Source organism: Manacus vitellinus, unplaced genomic scaffold (genome assembly GCF_001715985.3).
Source record: "Manacus vitellinus isolate BGI_N305 unplaced genomic scaffold, ASM171598v3 scaffold_1_pilon, whole genome shotgun sequence".
Classification (NCBI taxonomy): Eukaryota; Metazoa; Chordata; class Aves; order Passeriformes; family Pipridae; genus Manacus; species Manacus vitellinus.
In genome coordinates this window covers 18,913,713-18,928,827 of record NW_021939396.1, presented here as the reverse complement: position 1 = coordinate 18,928,827, position 15,115 = coordinate 18,913,713, and the positions used below count along the sequence as shown (strand labels likewise).

Here is a 15,115-nt window from a genome sequence, read left to right as displayed (position 1 = left end):
AATAGAGGAGACGGGATTTTAAACAATGTCAATGTGATTTTGAACAGTCTTTAGAATAATGTGGTAACTCCATATATTGCAGCAGAAAGTTTGCCATGCTCTCTTCTTTCAAAATTTTTAAAATTTGGTCCTGAGGTAAAGTAAGATTAAATAATAATACTTAGTTCCCTAAACTTAATGAAGCTATCTTTGTTAATTAATTCTACATTAATAACAGCTTGATTTCAGTGCAGATGCTAGTGCAGTTGAAATTAGAGGTTACCTTATATTCCAAAAGTCATATTGTATGAAAAAGAACATCAGAGTAAAAGACTGTCTAGTGACATATGACAGTTTTGAAACCAACTGCAGGAAGATAGTTGTTTTGTAAGAAGAGAAATTTTTTGACAAGCTAATTCTCAAGCTCACTAAATGACCCAAATGCCCAAGAGCTGCCTTACTGCTTCCTAATTTACCAAATATTTACAGGTTCTGTAAGTTCTCTTGATGTAATGTCAGAATATTTTCTAGTGCTGTCCTATATTTATTTAATATGTGCACATTAGGAGTCCTTAAAAAAATGTCACCATATGCCAGCATATGTGAAGTGCATGATTTTTTGTCTTTTGATTTGACTTGCCTCCAGACTACTTCCCTCTAGATTTCCAGTTGTCATGATACATAGACATGATACATTGGTGGCTTCTGCATTACTACTGCACTTACAGTTTCTTCTTCAGCTCCTGGATTACCCTGACCCATGGGATGACAGACTAATTTGGGTTGGAGGGCACCTCAGGAACTGCTTCTTGCGAGCCCTAGCAGGGGTCAGAAATAAGGTCAGCTGTGAGATCAGTACAAGTTGCTCAGGGCTTTACCCGCTAAGGTCTTGAAAACATTCAAGGAAACTGCACAGCTTCTCTGGGCAACTTGATCCATTGCTTCACTGTACCTGTTGTAAAAATGTGCCTACTTACACTGGTCAGAGCTACTTGTGAATGGCTCTGTCTTTTTTACGTCTTCTCCTGTATGATCTGATAAACTGCTGTTAGATACTCCTATAGCCATCACTTCTCCAGGCAGAACAAGCCCAACTCCCTCAGCCATCTTAGTGGCCTTCCAATAAACTCAATCTAGTTTATTGATGTCATTGTTGTACTTTGGGCCTCAAAACTGGTTTACAATATTGTAGATGTGAGCTCATGACTGCTGAGTAATCACTCTTAATCTACTTGTTATATTCAAGTCAGTATAACCAAGGCTGCCCCTCTTTGCTGTCAAGGCCCACTGCTGACTCAATCTATTTCCTTGTTCAGTTTTCCTTCATTAATTTAGCAGTAGGATGCTGTTTGCTTAATCCCATAGTGAAATCAAGTTTTAGGAACTCCTTTGTAAGACTGCATATGTGAGCACCTGTTAGTGAAATGGATAAAATAGACGGCACATAACCACAAAGATGTGAGAACTTTTGAAGTAGGCTCTTTTCACATGTTCAGTAAAAATATGGATATTCATTTTTGCTGATACGTCAATTGGTGGCCTAACTTTACTGTAAATTATGATGGTTTAGAAGGTGGGTTTTGCAAATCGGGTTTTGCAAATTAGGTTTTGCAAAACAGTCAGTTCTTTTTATCCAGGGTAGAAGTGGATTGGAATGTTCTGACTAATGAGGAAAAAAATTATGTATGATAAGGAATGGGAGTGAGAAATGGATATATAGAGAGTCACTGTACATCCAGCTAGATTTACTGGTCCAGGCACTGTACTGCTCCTAATTAAAAACTTCATATGTAGCTCTCTCTTTTATGTTAATGCAAGACAAGAATGCCAAGAGTGCAATAGAACCAGGCTCAGGAGATCAAAGGGTGTTTAATACAAAGCAAGAACTGGCTGAGAGTTAGAACAGTTCTGGAGAACAGAGTTGCAACATTGCAAATAGGACTCATCAGAAGCAAAATATAGGGTTAAAGAAGCATGACCCAAGATTTAGAAATAAAAAGAAGGAAGATGGGATAGGATGCAGGACTACAAAGCAGAAGCCAGGATCAGCACTCAAGAATGAGTCTAAGGTAGAACTGACTGTAACTCCATGTTGAATAGCTCAAGGCAACTGTGGAGCTCATTATATGCCTCACACAAGAGCAGTTCAAGAATTAATCTCTTCAGGGACAGTCCTTATATCTCCCAGGGGACACCTGTATGCCATGTGATAGCTAACACAGGGCTGGCAGAGGCAGACCTGGCTAGCTGTATCTCAAGTGCCTTGATGGATCTTGACAAGAGTGACAAATGTAAGCACCACAGATTATTGAGTTAGCTAAGGATGAATTATAGGCAAGGGCATCATAGCCTTCATCTTGGTTTGTGTGTATGCAAACTGCAGATATTCTCTCTGTGTATTCATTTGTATATGGTATTTTGTAAAAATGTCTCTGAATGTTTTGCTTTATGTAAATGTAATGTCATTGTTGCAATTATTACTAAGTATTTGATTTTCCTTTTAATGGCAGACTTTATTAGGCAGCCATTAACAAAGGTTTTAGAAAGAATCAAACAATCAAATAACATTCATTGAAATGATGTGTGGTAACTACAATTTGCAATGCCTTTAGAGGCTGTGAACTTGCACCAAAAGCTACATTTGAAATTATAGAACATTTCATACAATTGGTGTGCTCTGGCTGCTCAAGAGCTTTTGTCAGTGACGCAAAGAACTATTGAAATAGTCCAGAATGCTTTTTTAATATTCTGGTAGCAGCACAATGGACAATTGTCGGAAACATCTTCCCAACATTTTGATCAGTAAAAACATTGACCAGATTTGCATGTCCCTATGTAAATGCTAGCAAATACAAACTAATGAGTAGACTATAAAAAAAAAAAAAAAAAAGAGAAATGATGATAAGATAGAGAGATGGTTAGAAATCACTGACAATTTCAATTGCCTGGACAGCTGCATGACTATATAGTCAAAGATGGAAGACTGGTAACAATAGATTAAAATAACATGAAACACTTTAAAACTCCCTTTGAATTAGAAGTTCCAAAACAGTTTCTTTGCAGAAATAAGAGCATCAGTATCAGAGGATCTGTTGCTCTATGTGGCTTTTCAGCCACATAGACATATTGATAGTTCACCAAGAGGTAAAAATGTTTGCGAGGGTTGTTGTATAAGGAAGCAAAGCAGTTATTTGCTTTTCAGCTTTAATAAGTATGAATTCATCACTACAGGACAGTAATCTCTTGCAGTGAAAAGACACAGGCACTAACACCTAACTATCCTTTTGTTAAGGTCTCCAGCTGATTATTTTACTAATGCAGAGGAAAATGATCTTGGAAACTTTAGAACTTGTTTAATAGAATCCATAATAATGCAATTTTTCTCATTCTTCAACATGGCAAAATAGGACAAAATCATCTTACTATTAAAAATACAAAAGCATCTTTTAATCAACCCCTCTGCTTGCAGCAGACTTCCTATTGTTGAAACAGCTTGGAGACTCTGAGTATTGTTACTGCTTTATGGGTCATAAAGTCCAGAATGCTGCCTATATTGTATGAGTCTTGATTGGGTTGGAAATGAAAATTTAACCTTATTCCAGCATATATTTCCAGCACGAGGAAAGCCAGGAGACAATTTTCCTACTGCTGTAGCTGGTATTTAAAAAACAAAAAAGTGTGAAAGAAACTTTTTAATTAACCTGCGTGATGGGCAGGTACATGTCAACACAGCCTGGGCCTCCTGATTGTCCATACCAGGGGAGCTATGGAGCTCCCTTATTGTCCATGTTTTCTCCTGAGGGAAATGGGAGCACATAGGACAGCTGCTGGAGCTGATGATCCAAATCTGTGGCCATGCTGCAGCCTGAATCCAGCCATGGAGGCTGCAGTTCCCTGGCTGTGTGCATTCAGATGGCATAAACCCTACATCACAGAATGTAGGGATGGCAGTAGAGAGGGATGGTATCAGTGTTTCAGATATAATTGGTGGAGGGCACTTGGTTAAAAATTATATTTTCAATCCAGTAGTTGATCTTCTCATACAGTTGGTGACATTTAGAAAAAAAAAGTGAAATTTGCAAAAAGAAAGAAAGGAAGTATGTGACATATATGAAGATGTGATGCCTTGGGGCAACTTTAGCCACACAAATACTGAAAAAGCAATAGCACAAAACTGAATAAATTGTTACATTTTACAGTCACAGTATACGACATGAAAGAACTGAATACTTTTTAAAAATCAATTTTTGCACAATGGAAATGCCATTTTACTTTTGAGGCAGGCAGCAAAAGAGCACTTCAGAAATGGCTGTATATAGAATTGCAATTTAAGAAACAGATGCAAAACTGAAATGCCAGCATGGCTTCTGTCAGAGAAGCAGTATGATTCCCTTAGTCTTCTGTGCTGCAGTTATTGAAACACTAATATGCAATACACTACTGTAATCCATTTCCTAAACAAAATTAAATCAGATATAAGGTCAAAAGTAGACCTTATCAGCAGAATAAAGAACAATTTGGAGCAGAACTAATGAATGAATATGAGATAACTGAGCTTCGTCCAGCAAGAAAGACAATTTAATTTCACTTTACTAGATGTTACTGTGGTAGGCAGCTAGCAGATGCCAGACAATGGATAAATAAAATCTTAAAAAAATATTGTATATTCAGATATTCAGATTTAATTAAAGGTTCAATTATAATTCCCAATTTTCAACCTAAAATATCCTGAAACTGTAAGGGTCATATAATATTTCTGTACCATCTGACCCAATTAAAAACATTTGATGGGAAGTACCTCTACACACAACTGAGAAAAAAAGAGACAAGGTAATGATTTGATGATCGTTTTTCACATTATATTTCTTAAATATACGTGTTTTTCTTGCCAAAGCAATTTTCAATCTTCACTTATATATTACTAGATTATTACTATTACATTGGCTTTAAAAAAAAAACAACCCAAACAACCAAACCATGATAAGTTTGTTCTATTTATGGAAAAGTTTGATTTGTTATATACAGTACATTGCTATGAAAAGTATATTTTAAGAACTGACATTCCCCAGGTGTGGAAATGAAACAGAGAAAATCAAAACCATAGGTTTTTGAAACTTTTTGTACTGCAGAGTGACTCTGTAGAATAACTTTGTGGAATGCTGATACAGTTTGCCACTTTATGTTGCTTGCATTTATTTCATTCAGAAGGGCTCATTTCCATAGACTGCTGGGCAAGATCAGTGTGGGATCTGCAGGCTGAGGTCCGTTATTCTATGAATCATCACAAGTAATTATCTATCCCCTAATTGCAACAATTCCATCAGTGATTTATGTCTGACACTGTGGCCCATCTTACTTCCCCAAAGGAGGGCCACGCTATGGCTGCCGTGCTGGCAATGTACCTGGCCCGGGGTCAGTAACCACTGTCAGCACGACAGATGTTCATACAGGCATTGACATCTCGGCTGTACATGAGCTTGGTGGGAGCCAATGGCAGTGTATCCTTGTCAGCAAAGGGCTTGGGATGGCAATTACATCTGCCTGGGAGCCTTGGCCAGTGCTGGAGGCCTGAGGGCAGCTCTGCGCTGCCTTTCCATAGTGTGTGGTGGTAGCCCAGTAAGCCAGGCTGTACTTCCCAGTCTTGGTAGCTTTAGGCTAAATCAACGCAAACTGCATTCACAACTTTGTCTTCAATGCAAAATGATCACAGGGAAGGTTAGGTGGGGGGAATGGAATAGCTACAATCAGTATATAGACATTTAACTTGGCATAATTATTTTCTTCTCTGAAGGGCTATGTAGCTCTTTTAAAAGGACTTGCTGAAAAAGAACACTGTTTTTTTTCTGGTATAATGTTCAGCTATCTCTGATGATCAGGATAGCTGCTTAATCATTGCTTTTATGTTCCCAAATGAATATATCAGTTATAATATGTACTGGATCCTTTATCAAGTAAATGGCATCAATAAAAACAGTCAGTAAATATTAAAACTTTTGAACGTTATAATCACAAAGATACTCTGTGAGTTTATGGGTGGCTAAGTGCACTTTCACACATAAAGGTTGGGGAGGACTTGAGTGTTTGTTGATGAACACAAATACCATAAATTAGTACAGATCAGGAAAACAGCTGCAGAATGTAAAACCATTTTTGTTAAGTGTGGAGTTCAGGCTGTGCTTGGTCACTTTCTGCAGCAGGGGTACAGTCTAACCTGCATGAGCATTTTTTCTTGTTTTTATTTAATTTCCCTGTCTTGAAATGAGCAAAATAATTTACTAGTTCTAAGCATAAAAATAATTTATGATGAATAGGCACTGAAATGTTATTCTGAAATGCAATTGAGATACTGCACAATCTTTCAGAATATTTCCCAGTTTAACATTCCTTGTAAGAGAACAGAAAAAAATTTTCTGTGTACTTCATGAAAGACAGTTCTAAAACTATAAAAAAGCACAAAATTTCATAGCCAAACCTTGTCTTCTGCAGTACTACACAGATCTTCCACTTTTTTTTTCTTCAGATGGCTGAATGATGTTGCTACCCCCAAAATTTCAACAAACCACTGATGTGTTAGGCACATTATTTTCTCCCCTTGTTTTCTATCAGTCCTGTCTGTTCTGCTCTTCATATATTTCCACACTGTCTTATTTCTAAACAATTACCTTGTGTTCATTGACAATTCATGTTGCAGTACTATTTTTCTGAAAAGATTATCAGTAGTAGCCCATCAGATTTCTGTATACACAGAAATGTCTGTATATGAAGAGGGAAAAATATCTTTCTGCTATTTATTATATTTGTATATAGTGCAGTGCAGAGTGGCACAGACTTAATTTAGAGCTAACATGTAAGAAGGACAAATAGCCATCATATTTTGTTCAGATCTAACCTGTATACCACTGCACAATACTGTATGTTGTGTGGGCTTACTGATAATCACCAGTCACCTGACAGTTCCATGTTTGGTATTTACTGTTAATAAGCTCAAATACCTTTGTAATCCTTTAGTTTCTGAGGCACATGTACATTTTCCCTACAAATTATCTCTAGTCCTGTCCCATCCTTTCAGGTTTCCCAGCACAGCAGTTCAGTTTGCACAACTACATCATCGCTTTGTCTTTTGATTTGATATTCTCATCTCCTTATTTACTTGGGGAAAAAAAAATTAGCATTTGTCAATTAGAAGTTCTTGTAAACAGGCTAGGCCCCAAAAGAGACACATACTCTATAGATAGCATGCAGCACATTCGGTCTTGTGTTTAATCTTTCATGAGCTCAGCAATCATAGGCAAGTCACTAATCTCTCTGCTTTCCTTTCTGCACTGGTGAAACAGTTGTGGTAAGAATATTCAATGATGGTTTTGATGTCTTTGCTAAGGTTTGTGAAACTTTTGAATGTGCTGGAAGTTTTGCACAAGTCACTCTATGGTTGAACCTGAGGAGTTAATTACTTGAATGGGATAGCAAAGCAGAGTAAAATTAATAGAAACCAAGACATGACTTATATTCTGTATCAGTTAAAAACTTCATTATAAAAGTTCAGGCAATGTAGTGACTAAGGCAGTTTAGATAGCATCAGGGACCAGCTCCACAGCTGATTTGTGGTAGCGTGTCCCTGACAACATCTGTATCTTTGTCCCTTCCCTCTTGCAGTATCGGTCAGGGCGGGATCCTCATCGAGGCTCAGACAATGTTTCCAATAAGTCTTCTGACAGCGATGTCAGCGATGTCTCCGCTGTGTCACGGACAAGCAGCGCTTCACGTTTCAGCAGCACAAGCTACATGTCCGTCCAGTCAGAGCGTCCACGAGGAAACAAGAAAATAAGGTGAGCACAGTGAGCTGTAGTGCCAGCTACAGCTGTGTAATTTGTGTAACTGAACACTTATTGATATGTGTATTTGAAATTAACATTTTACCTAGAAAGAAATTTGCAGGGAATTTCCAAAATACTGGTTTAAACTTCTTTTGCATTTTATGCTTTTTGAAGTCTTCATGGAATTTGTTTTTAGCCAAGTTTTGTCATCTTGGGTTATGTAACATACACTAAAATAACAAAGATATGCTGTCAGCAAGCATTAGACACACTTAGATTTGCACATTCTGAAAACCGTTTTGTAAAATAATATGGCTGAAAACACAGTTTAACTGGAAAACTTGTGCCAGCAGAGGTATCTTGTTTTTCTTTTAAATAGAGCTGCTGAACTTTGATAGACCTGTTCAATTTATTTAATACTTAAGCTAGTCCAATTTGGGTGTACACTGTAAGTGTACAACTCTTGAACTGCTCTTCAACAAGACATACATTGTGTATCTGTGACCAAACTACAGTATTTTCTTTGCCTACACCTTGTGTGCACTCACAGGAGTTTTGGCTTTCACTTGGTGCACAAGTGAAAGATAATTTTTCTCGAAGGTGCAACCCACCTCCATCACCTATATTAATTCTCAGAAAATTGTCCTCTTGAGAGAAATAGTGTGTTTGAAAAAATTGTTTAAGTGTCTGCTTATATGAGCATTGTTAGGACCATATTGTTTCTTTCACACAGTTCTGTATACATTTCTAAATGTGATGTGTTACCATGCTTATTTGTGTTGCTTATTTGAAGAAGGACTTACTTTCTCCTAGGAAAATGTTCTTAGAGCCTAGAAAGATCTCTAGTTTAGGCTGGACCCTTAGCCAGCATGATTTACCTTATGACAGTTTCCATCCTTTAGTTTTTATTTCATTTCTTTTGCGTTTCCTTTTTTCATGCATGCTCTTCTCCATGACCTTAACTTTAATTTATTGTTTTCTTTTTTTTCTTTTTGCATGCCTTTTTCAATTTTTGTTGACCTCAGAAGGACAAGGGATATAGAGGGAAAAAAAGAGGGAGGGCTGGAAGGGGATGAACAAGATGAAGTATTTCCTGAGGAGGAAGAAAAAGTGGAGGAGGAGGAGGAGGCAAAAGCAAAGGAGCAAGAAATTAATGAAAAAGGGGAAGGGCAAGAGGTGACAGAAAACTGTGATAAGGAGGAGATCAAAGAATCAGGGCATGATGAAAAAGCTCAAGAAGACCAAACTGAGGAAGGGAAAGAGGATGACAGGTAAAATATACTTCTGTTTCTATAGACCTATTTTTCTGCCTCCAAGACCCTATTTGTCTTTCCTTTTTATTTCTTTTGCTTGCTTATTGTCTATGCTCTCTGCAGCTTTTTTTTTGTTTTGCTTTGCTTTCTGTCATGATGCTTTCATATTTAATTAAGTTTCACTCTCAACTTCAATGAGCTTGTTATGCATACCAAATGATGCAGCACACCAACTTGACTCATTAATATGCATGCAACTACAGCATACTATTTTTTAAATTGGTTTAGACCACAATTTGGGTTTGACAATAATAAACACTAGGAATTGTAGAATTCCTTCTTGTATTTCATACTTGAATTATCATTTCAGGAAAAATCTTTTGTTGAGTGATATCTCATCAATATCAAAATTACTTTCATTTATGACCATACTAAAGAAGACAATATAGATTTTTAATTTTTTTTACTAATCCTCTTTGGATAGGTTGATAAACTGTGCATAGTGGTTGACAATCAGTGTCAAAGCAGAGTCTTCCTATTTTCTTTCATTTGTTCACTGTGAATAACAGTCAAGCATTGCTGTATGGTGGAGTGGTCATGCACCTCTGCTGCTGTATTGTATCCAGAAACCTTTCAGTACAACTGGCTCTGGTTTTATTAGATAATATTCTAGAATTATACATTTTACAATGAGTCTTTAAAACCATATAAATTTATGACATTTTGTATTGCAAAATCCATGTAAATTGCATTGAGAGAAATACAATATTCCTTCTTTATTCATTAGCAAAAAATGAGTTTCAGATTTGATGAATATTCTTGAAATCCTTCTCACACAAGAATGGCAGAAAATCTCAGAAAAATATACTTTCTTTTATCTTGCCAATTCTAAACTACCTCTAAATAACTTATGCCTGTCAAACTCTGCTCATATACATTAAGGTAAGCACAGAGCACTCTATGGAAATCCACTCTCTTTCTTTTCTACCAGCTTACATGTGTACATGCGGAGGCTGCTCATAATCACTTCATCATCAAAAATTACCTTGTTAAGGATAAGTCATACCTCTTGATATTACTGTTCTTATATATTTTATGAGTAATGGTAATAGTCACACTAAGGTCTTCAATCTGCTGAGATCATAGTTGGGTTCAATGTAACTTAAATGACCATGAAGACAGATACCCATCACAATTCATCCCATGACTATTTTAAAGAGTACCTCAGCACAATAAACTGCATTAGCTTTTGGAGCACTGGAGCACATTAAATCAATTCATCTTTTTTGGCAGAAGTAGCTGCAACATCAGATTTTTCTTCATTAAACCTTGTAAAACTAAACCTTGGCATATGGTTGACCTATAGGGAAATCATAATTGCATTCCTTCTTGGCAACACATGTTAGTAAACAGAAAGCATCACTCAAGCTTTGCTGTTGAGTATTCAGTATTCACAGTTCCCTGACATTATTTCTTACTCCAGCTCCCTGATGATATCAGGGACAAAGAATAATAATTAGCAATTTTTACTGCAGGTAGTCTGTTTAAGACTTCCCTAAATCTTAACCTCCATTTTTTTAAATATCAATCCTAAGCATTAATTCTGATACTCACAGTAGTTTTATCGTGTGAGTACACAGCAATTATAATCACAGAGCACGATTTCACTGTTGAAATACTGTAGAAAAACACAATCTCTGTTCCAAGCACATAGTTCTTCTGTGCTTCCCCTTTTGAACTCATACGTTATTTCATGATATAGACTCTAAGAGATGTTCCACGTGACAGAAGATAGTTACAACACTGGATTAGGGACATCTTGACAATAGAGAATGCTAAGGGGAGATTGGACCAAAGAAAACAAGATGGCTTTGTGAATGTTTCTAGAGAGGTCTTTTCATGCATTCCAGGCAATGAGGAGAAAACATGAGGTGCTTACTAAAAATATGTCAAGTGGATGATGGGGCAAGTCTGATGAGCAGCAGGAGGTGATCTTTCAGTCTTGAATGAGAGAAAATAAATATGACAAGAAACAAATGCTAAAATACTGGGAAAAAAAGATGAACTATGTAGAACTGGATAAAAGAGAGTATAACTTTTTACTGATGCATGGAGAAAGATGGCACAGCCAAATAGGAAGGCTATGAAACTTAATCTTTCTGCCAGTATCCTAGAAGGGGTTATTGGATAAATTGTCAGGGCTGGAGAAAAGAACTGCAGTAGCTGTCATTTGAAATGGTGAGAATGGACAAAGCAATTATCTGTGTGGGTGGGCAGAAAGGGTAGAAATGTGAGATGCAAAGCATGTGCAAGTCACAAAGTTTTGCTGTGTATTGGAAGGAACCAGTAACATCCCATGTGAAGAAAGGAAGTGAATGCTAAAGGACAGTAGAAGGACTAGAGCTGATTAAGTAGGAAGATGATACAATCAAGAAAGGAGAATTTGTAGTGGAAAAAGTCATCTGGGATGTAATTTTGTAGAGTCACTTAAAGATTCAAGAAACAGAGTGCAGGATATAGTTTTAAGTAATGTATTTCTTCAGACACAAACCCTTCCTAATGCTTCATGCCCTTTGTTCCCCTACCATTGTTAGGTAAAAAGATTAATTTCAAATCCACTTTTTATTTCTTTTTTTGTATCATTCAATTAAAAAAAATCTTTAAAAATTTAATTTTTAGGTTTTAAAACTGATTTTTTTAATGAAAAACTTAGTTTTTCATTAAAATTTAATTTTAGTATTGCAGATTTTATGGGTCTTCCACTGTGATTGCAGTTATTAACTGGTAAATGCAGTGTTTTGTAAAACTGTAAGAAAAAGCATGTCAATTCAATTTGGGCAAGCTCCTTCACAGGGGTGGAAGCAATATTCTGATTAAAATATCAAAACCTGTGCAAAAGACAACATCAAGAATCCGTTTTCCACATGTATGTGCTCTTTGGTTTCTTAAAGATGTTTCAGAATGATTCCAATTACTACTTTAACTATATTACTGCATGAAAGAAGTTAATTGTGCCTAACCTTTCTAGCAAAAAAGGCTGTATGTTTGAAGAGAAAACTGCAGCCTGAGACTCTTTCCCCATTGCATGATTGGTCTTCTAGGAAAATTGCAGTACAGGTAGTCTGTGCTCCCAATAGCTATAGATAAAAATATAGATAAATAGATAAATACATAAAGTTCACACGCTGTCATTTCTACCATGGAGGGGGAGAGAACTTGGGCCCAGTTATGTCAATGTTCTTGTAATTTTTCAGGGAAAACAGGCCAGCATGCACTGTCCTGCATTTCTCAACCAAGTGTGTTGGTCTAACAATTTTTTCATCATTACAACAAAGTGACCTTGCCATTCCTGGGATGAGAATGGCAGGTTGCAGTGCAATACTTTTCAACTGCAAAACATTTCATTATTCAGGCAGTTTGGGGTGGATGTCATGCACTGGGTCCTTGAGCAAAACCCAGCAACTTTATCTTGTGTCTCTCTAACATAACTCTTCTGCATACTTATGACTAGATTGCCAGTCTGTGTATCTAAAATCAAAGGACCTAAAATAAAGATTTTTTCAGTAAGATTTTGTTAGTATTATTGGGCTGGGTTGAGTCTGTTACTAGTTTATGACAAATTCTTGCCCCATTTGAAGCATAGATTCAAAGCCACTACTTTTTATGCAAGTTTTTTAACTTTAGTATTCTACAGCAAGGCAAATCTTCAAAAGCTATAAATTCATATAGCTAGTGAGTCTCTACCAATATGGTCAATAATTTGGCCATTTTTTTTTTACATTTTCATAGATGACATGCAGAAGAAAATTAACTATAACTTCTGGAGAAATATTATGGAAAAGTATGCAAAAGATCAATGGTTAAGAAAGGAATTATATGAATTCATATATTTGTTGTGAAATCTTTACAGAGAATTGAATACAAATAATTTAAGAAATCTAGCAAAGTCAGCTGTTTCTCAGTTATTTGTCACCATCTATCAAGCCCTTGGAGACCTTTTTTTCTGCTACTTTGGAGTAAGTACAAAACATATATAGGCTTCTTTGCAGCTAGTAAACTCATTTTGATTCCCTGGGAAATAATAAATTAATGAATTTGGAAGTACATATTATTAACAGGTGAATATTAAAAATAGCTCATTTGAAACAGTCTGCAGCTTTGATATATGGTGCCCAGCAGGGAACTCAGACATTTTTCTTTGACAGAAATGCAATATCCTTGAGACTGCTTGCCTCTCCTTGAAATGCAGCCTGCACTTTAACTCTGTTGAACCAGCTCTGACCTGTGATCCATAAAGCACTGATGCACTCCTGTTTCTAAAGGTTTTTTAAAAACAGTGCATCCGTAGTCAAAAAAAAACACAATACAAAGCCAACAAAAACCCAAGAGATGCAGAGGAAGACAAGCATTCATTTTCTGAAAATATTTAAAGCTAGATTGAACAATAAGTTCTTCAATAGACAGATTGTTTAATCTTTATTTGTATGGAATTGAGTACAACAGGTCTGTGGACAAGAATGGCAACAGCAACAATAAAAGTGAGGTAGAAACTTGAAAAAACAAGGAGATCATGAGGCTTTTGTTTCTTTGCTATTATGATTCTGTGGTTCTGTCTTAGTGATGTATGTTTTCACTCTTTTAACCTGAGTATTATTTTAATAGAAAAGTGACAAAATTCTGTAAAATTATTATATATTCTTCTAAATGTACTTTATTAAAAATAATTAATAAGCTTATCACTTAACTTTCTAAGAAACAAACATAAACTTCTTCATGTTACTTCATCGAAGTATTTCTAAAATGTAGTCACTGGTTTTGTGCCACTGCCTTTGAAAGACATTGCCAGACCCATCAGGCAAGTATTGTATTTGAAATAAGAGTCCCAGTGGTGTTCTTACTATTGTGTACTTGCTAGCTATGGTAAGATGATGCTCCAGTGGTTTACCATTGCCCATATATTGAATTTAATGTTATTTGACCAAGCATTCTCAGTAATAACACTGTACCTGTGTGGTGTTCATACTCCTGTTAAAGTCCATAAGGTGCTACCTAAGCAAGCTGAGAGATCTGTCATCAGGTGACCCCTAGTAGGAAATAAAATTTCCTTACAAATACCACTGGGAGACATAACATGAGCACAATTCCTATGGAAGTCCAAGGTAAACAAGAAGCAAGTTACTCCAAACTGGCACACTTTACAAAGTACACATTGCCTCAGCAGGCAGATATGGTCATAGACCTCTCTTCCTCAGCTCAGAAAAACTGGCTCTTGTTCAGAAAGATGTAAGACACCTTTCCTCACAATGTTTTCTTTTTATGATAGTCTTAAGTTTTCTGTATGCTTTTATAATTTCCCCCAGAGACCAAAAGTGACTCAAAGTCATTTTGTCAAACTAACAGAAGTCAGACAGGAAAGATCATGATGTCCCAGATAATGTCTCTTTGGTTGAGGTAATTATGGCTTCAGAGCTCTTGCTCATGTCTCTTTAGTTCTTAGTCCCAGAAGATCAATTCAGAGATATGCTACGGGTTTGGGACATGTTAGCAGTGCCTATGCTGACCCTGATTTTTCAGAGTCCTCAAGCAACCTGAATTTACAAGGAATGAAGGAAATGTCAGAGTTATTTTGTTCTTCAGACAGCCACTACCACACATATGCACATGAGCATTAAAACAAGCATGAGCATATTCACTTTGTGCAGTACTAATCAAAGCAATACAGTCTCTCATGAGTGAAGTATGGATGCAGCTGTAGTGAAATCCATACTGCTTAAAGCAATTTATTTAAATAAAACCCTTTCAGGACATCTGGCTCTTCCCTGTGTATCATGTGATTTTTTTTTTTTTGTTTGCAATCACACAACACTTATGGGATGGACAAGGGGTCAGACCCAGCCAGCATGGGTTTAGGAAAGGCAGGTCCTGTCTGATGAACCTGATCTCCTTTTATGATCAGGTGACCCGCCTGGTCGATGAGGGGAAGGCTGCCGATGTGTCTACCTGGACTTCAGCAAAGCCTTTGACACCGTCTCCCACAGCATACTCCTGAAAAAGCTGCAGCCCACAGCT

The 15,115-nt window shown here is 36.7% G+C and overlaps 1 protein-coding gene across 30 annotated transcripts in view; it reads left to right on the top strand.

Moving 5' to 3' along the window:
- RIMS2 (regulating synaptic membrane exocytosis 2) overlaps positions 1–15,115 on the top strand; it is a 388,249-nt gene that overhangs the window by 306,675 nt on the left and 66,459 nt on the right. For 23 of the 30 annotated variants that reach the window (XM_018077725.3, XM_029959232.1, XM_029959221.1 and 20 more), the window contains one exon: positions 7,633–7,805. The exons of 5 other annotated variants lie outside the window; for them this stretch is intronic. In XM_018077725.3, coding sequence (XP_017933214.1) covers positions 7,633–7,805 — 173 coding nt within the window. Of the gene's footprint in view, positions 1–7,632; positions 7,806–8,909; positions 9,065–15,115 lie in introns of those variants that run through there. 2 more of the 30 variants (XM_018077792.2, XM_018077786.2) reach the window with 1 other exon arrangement.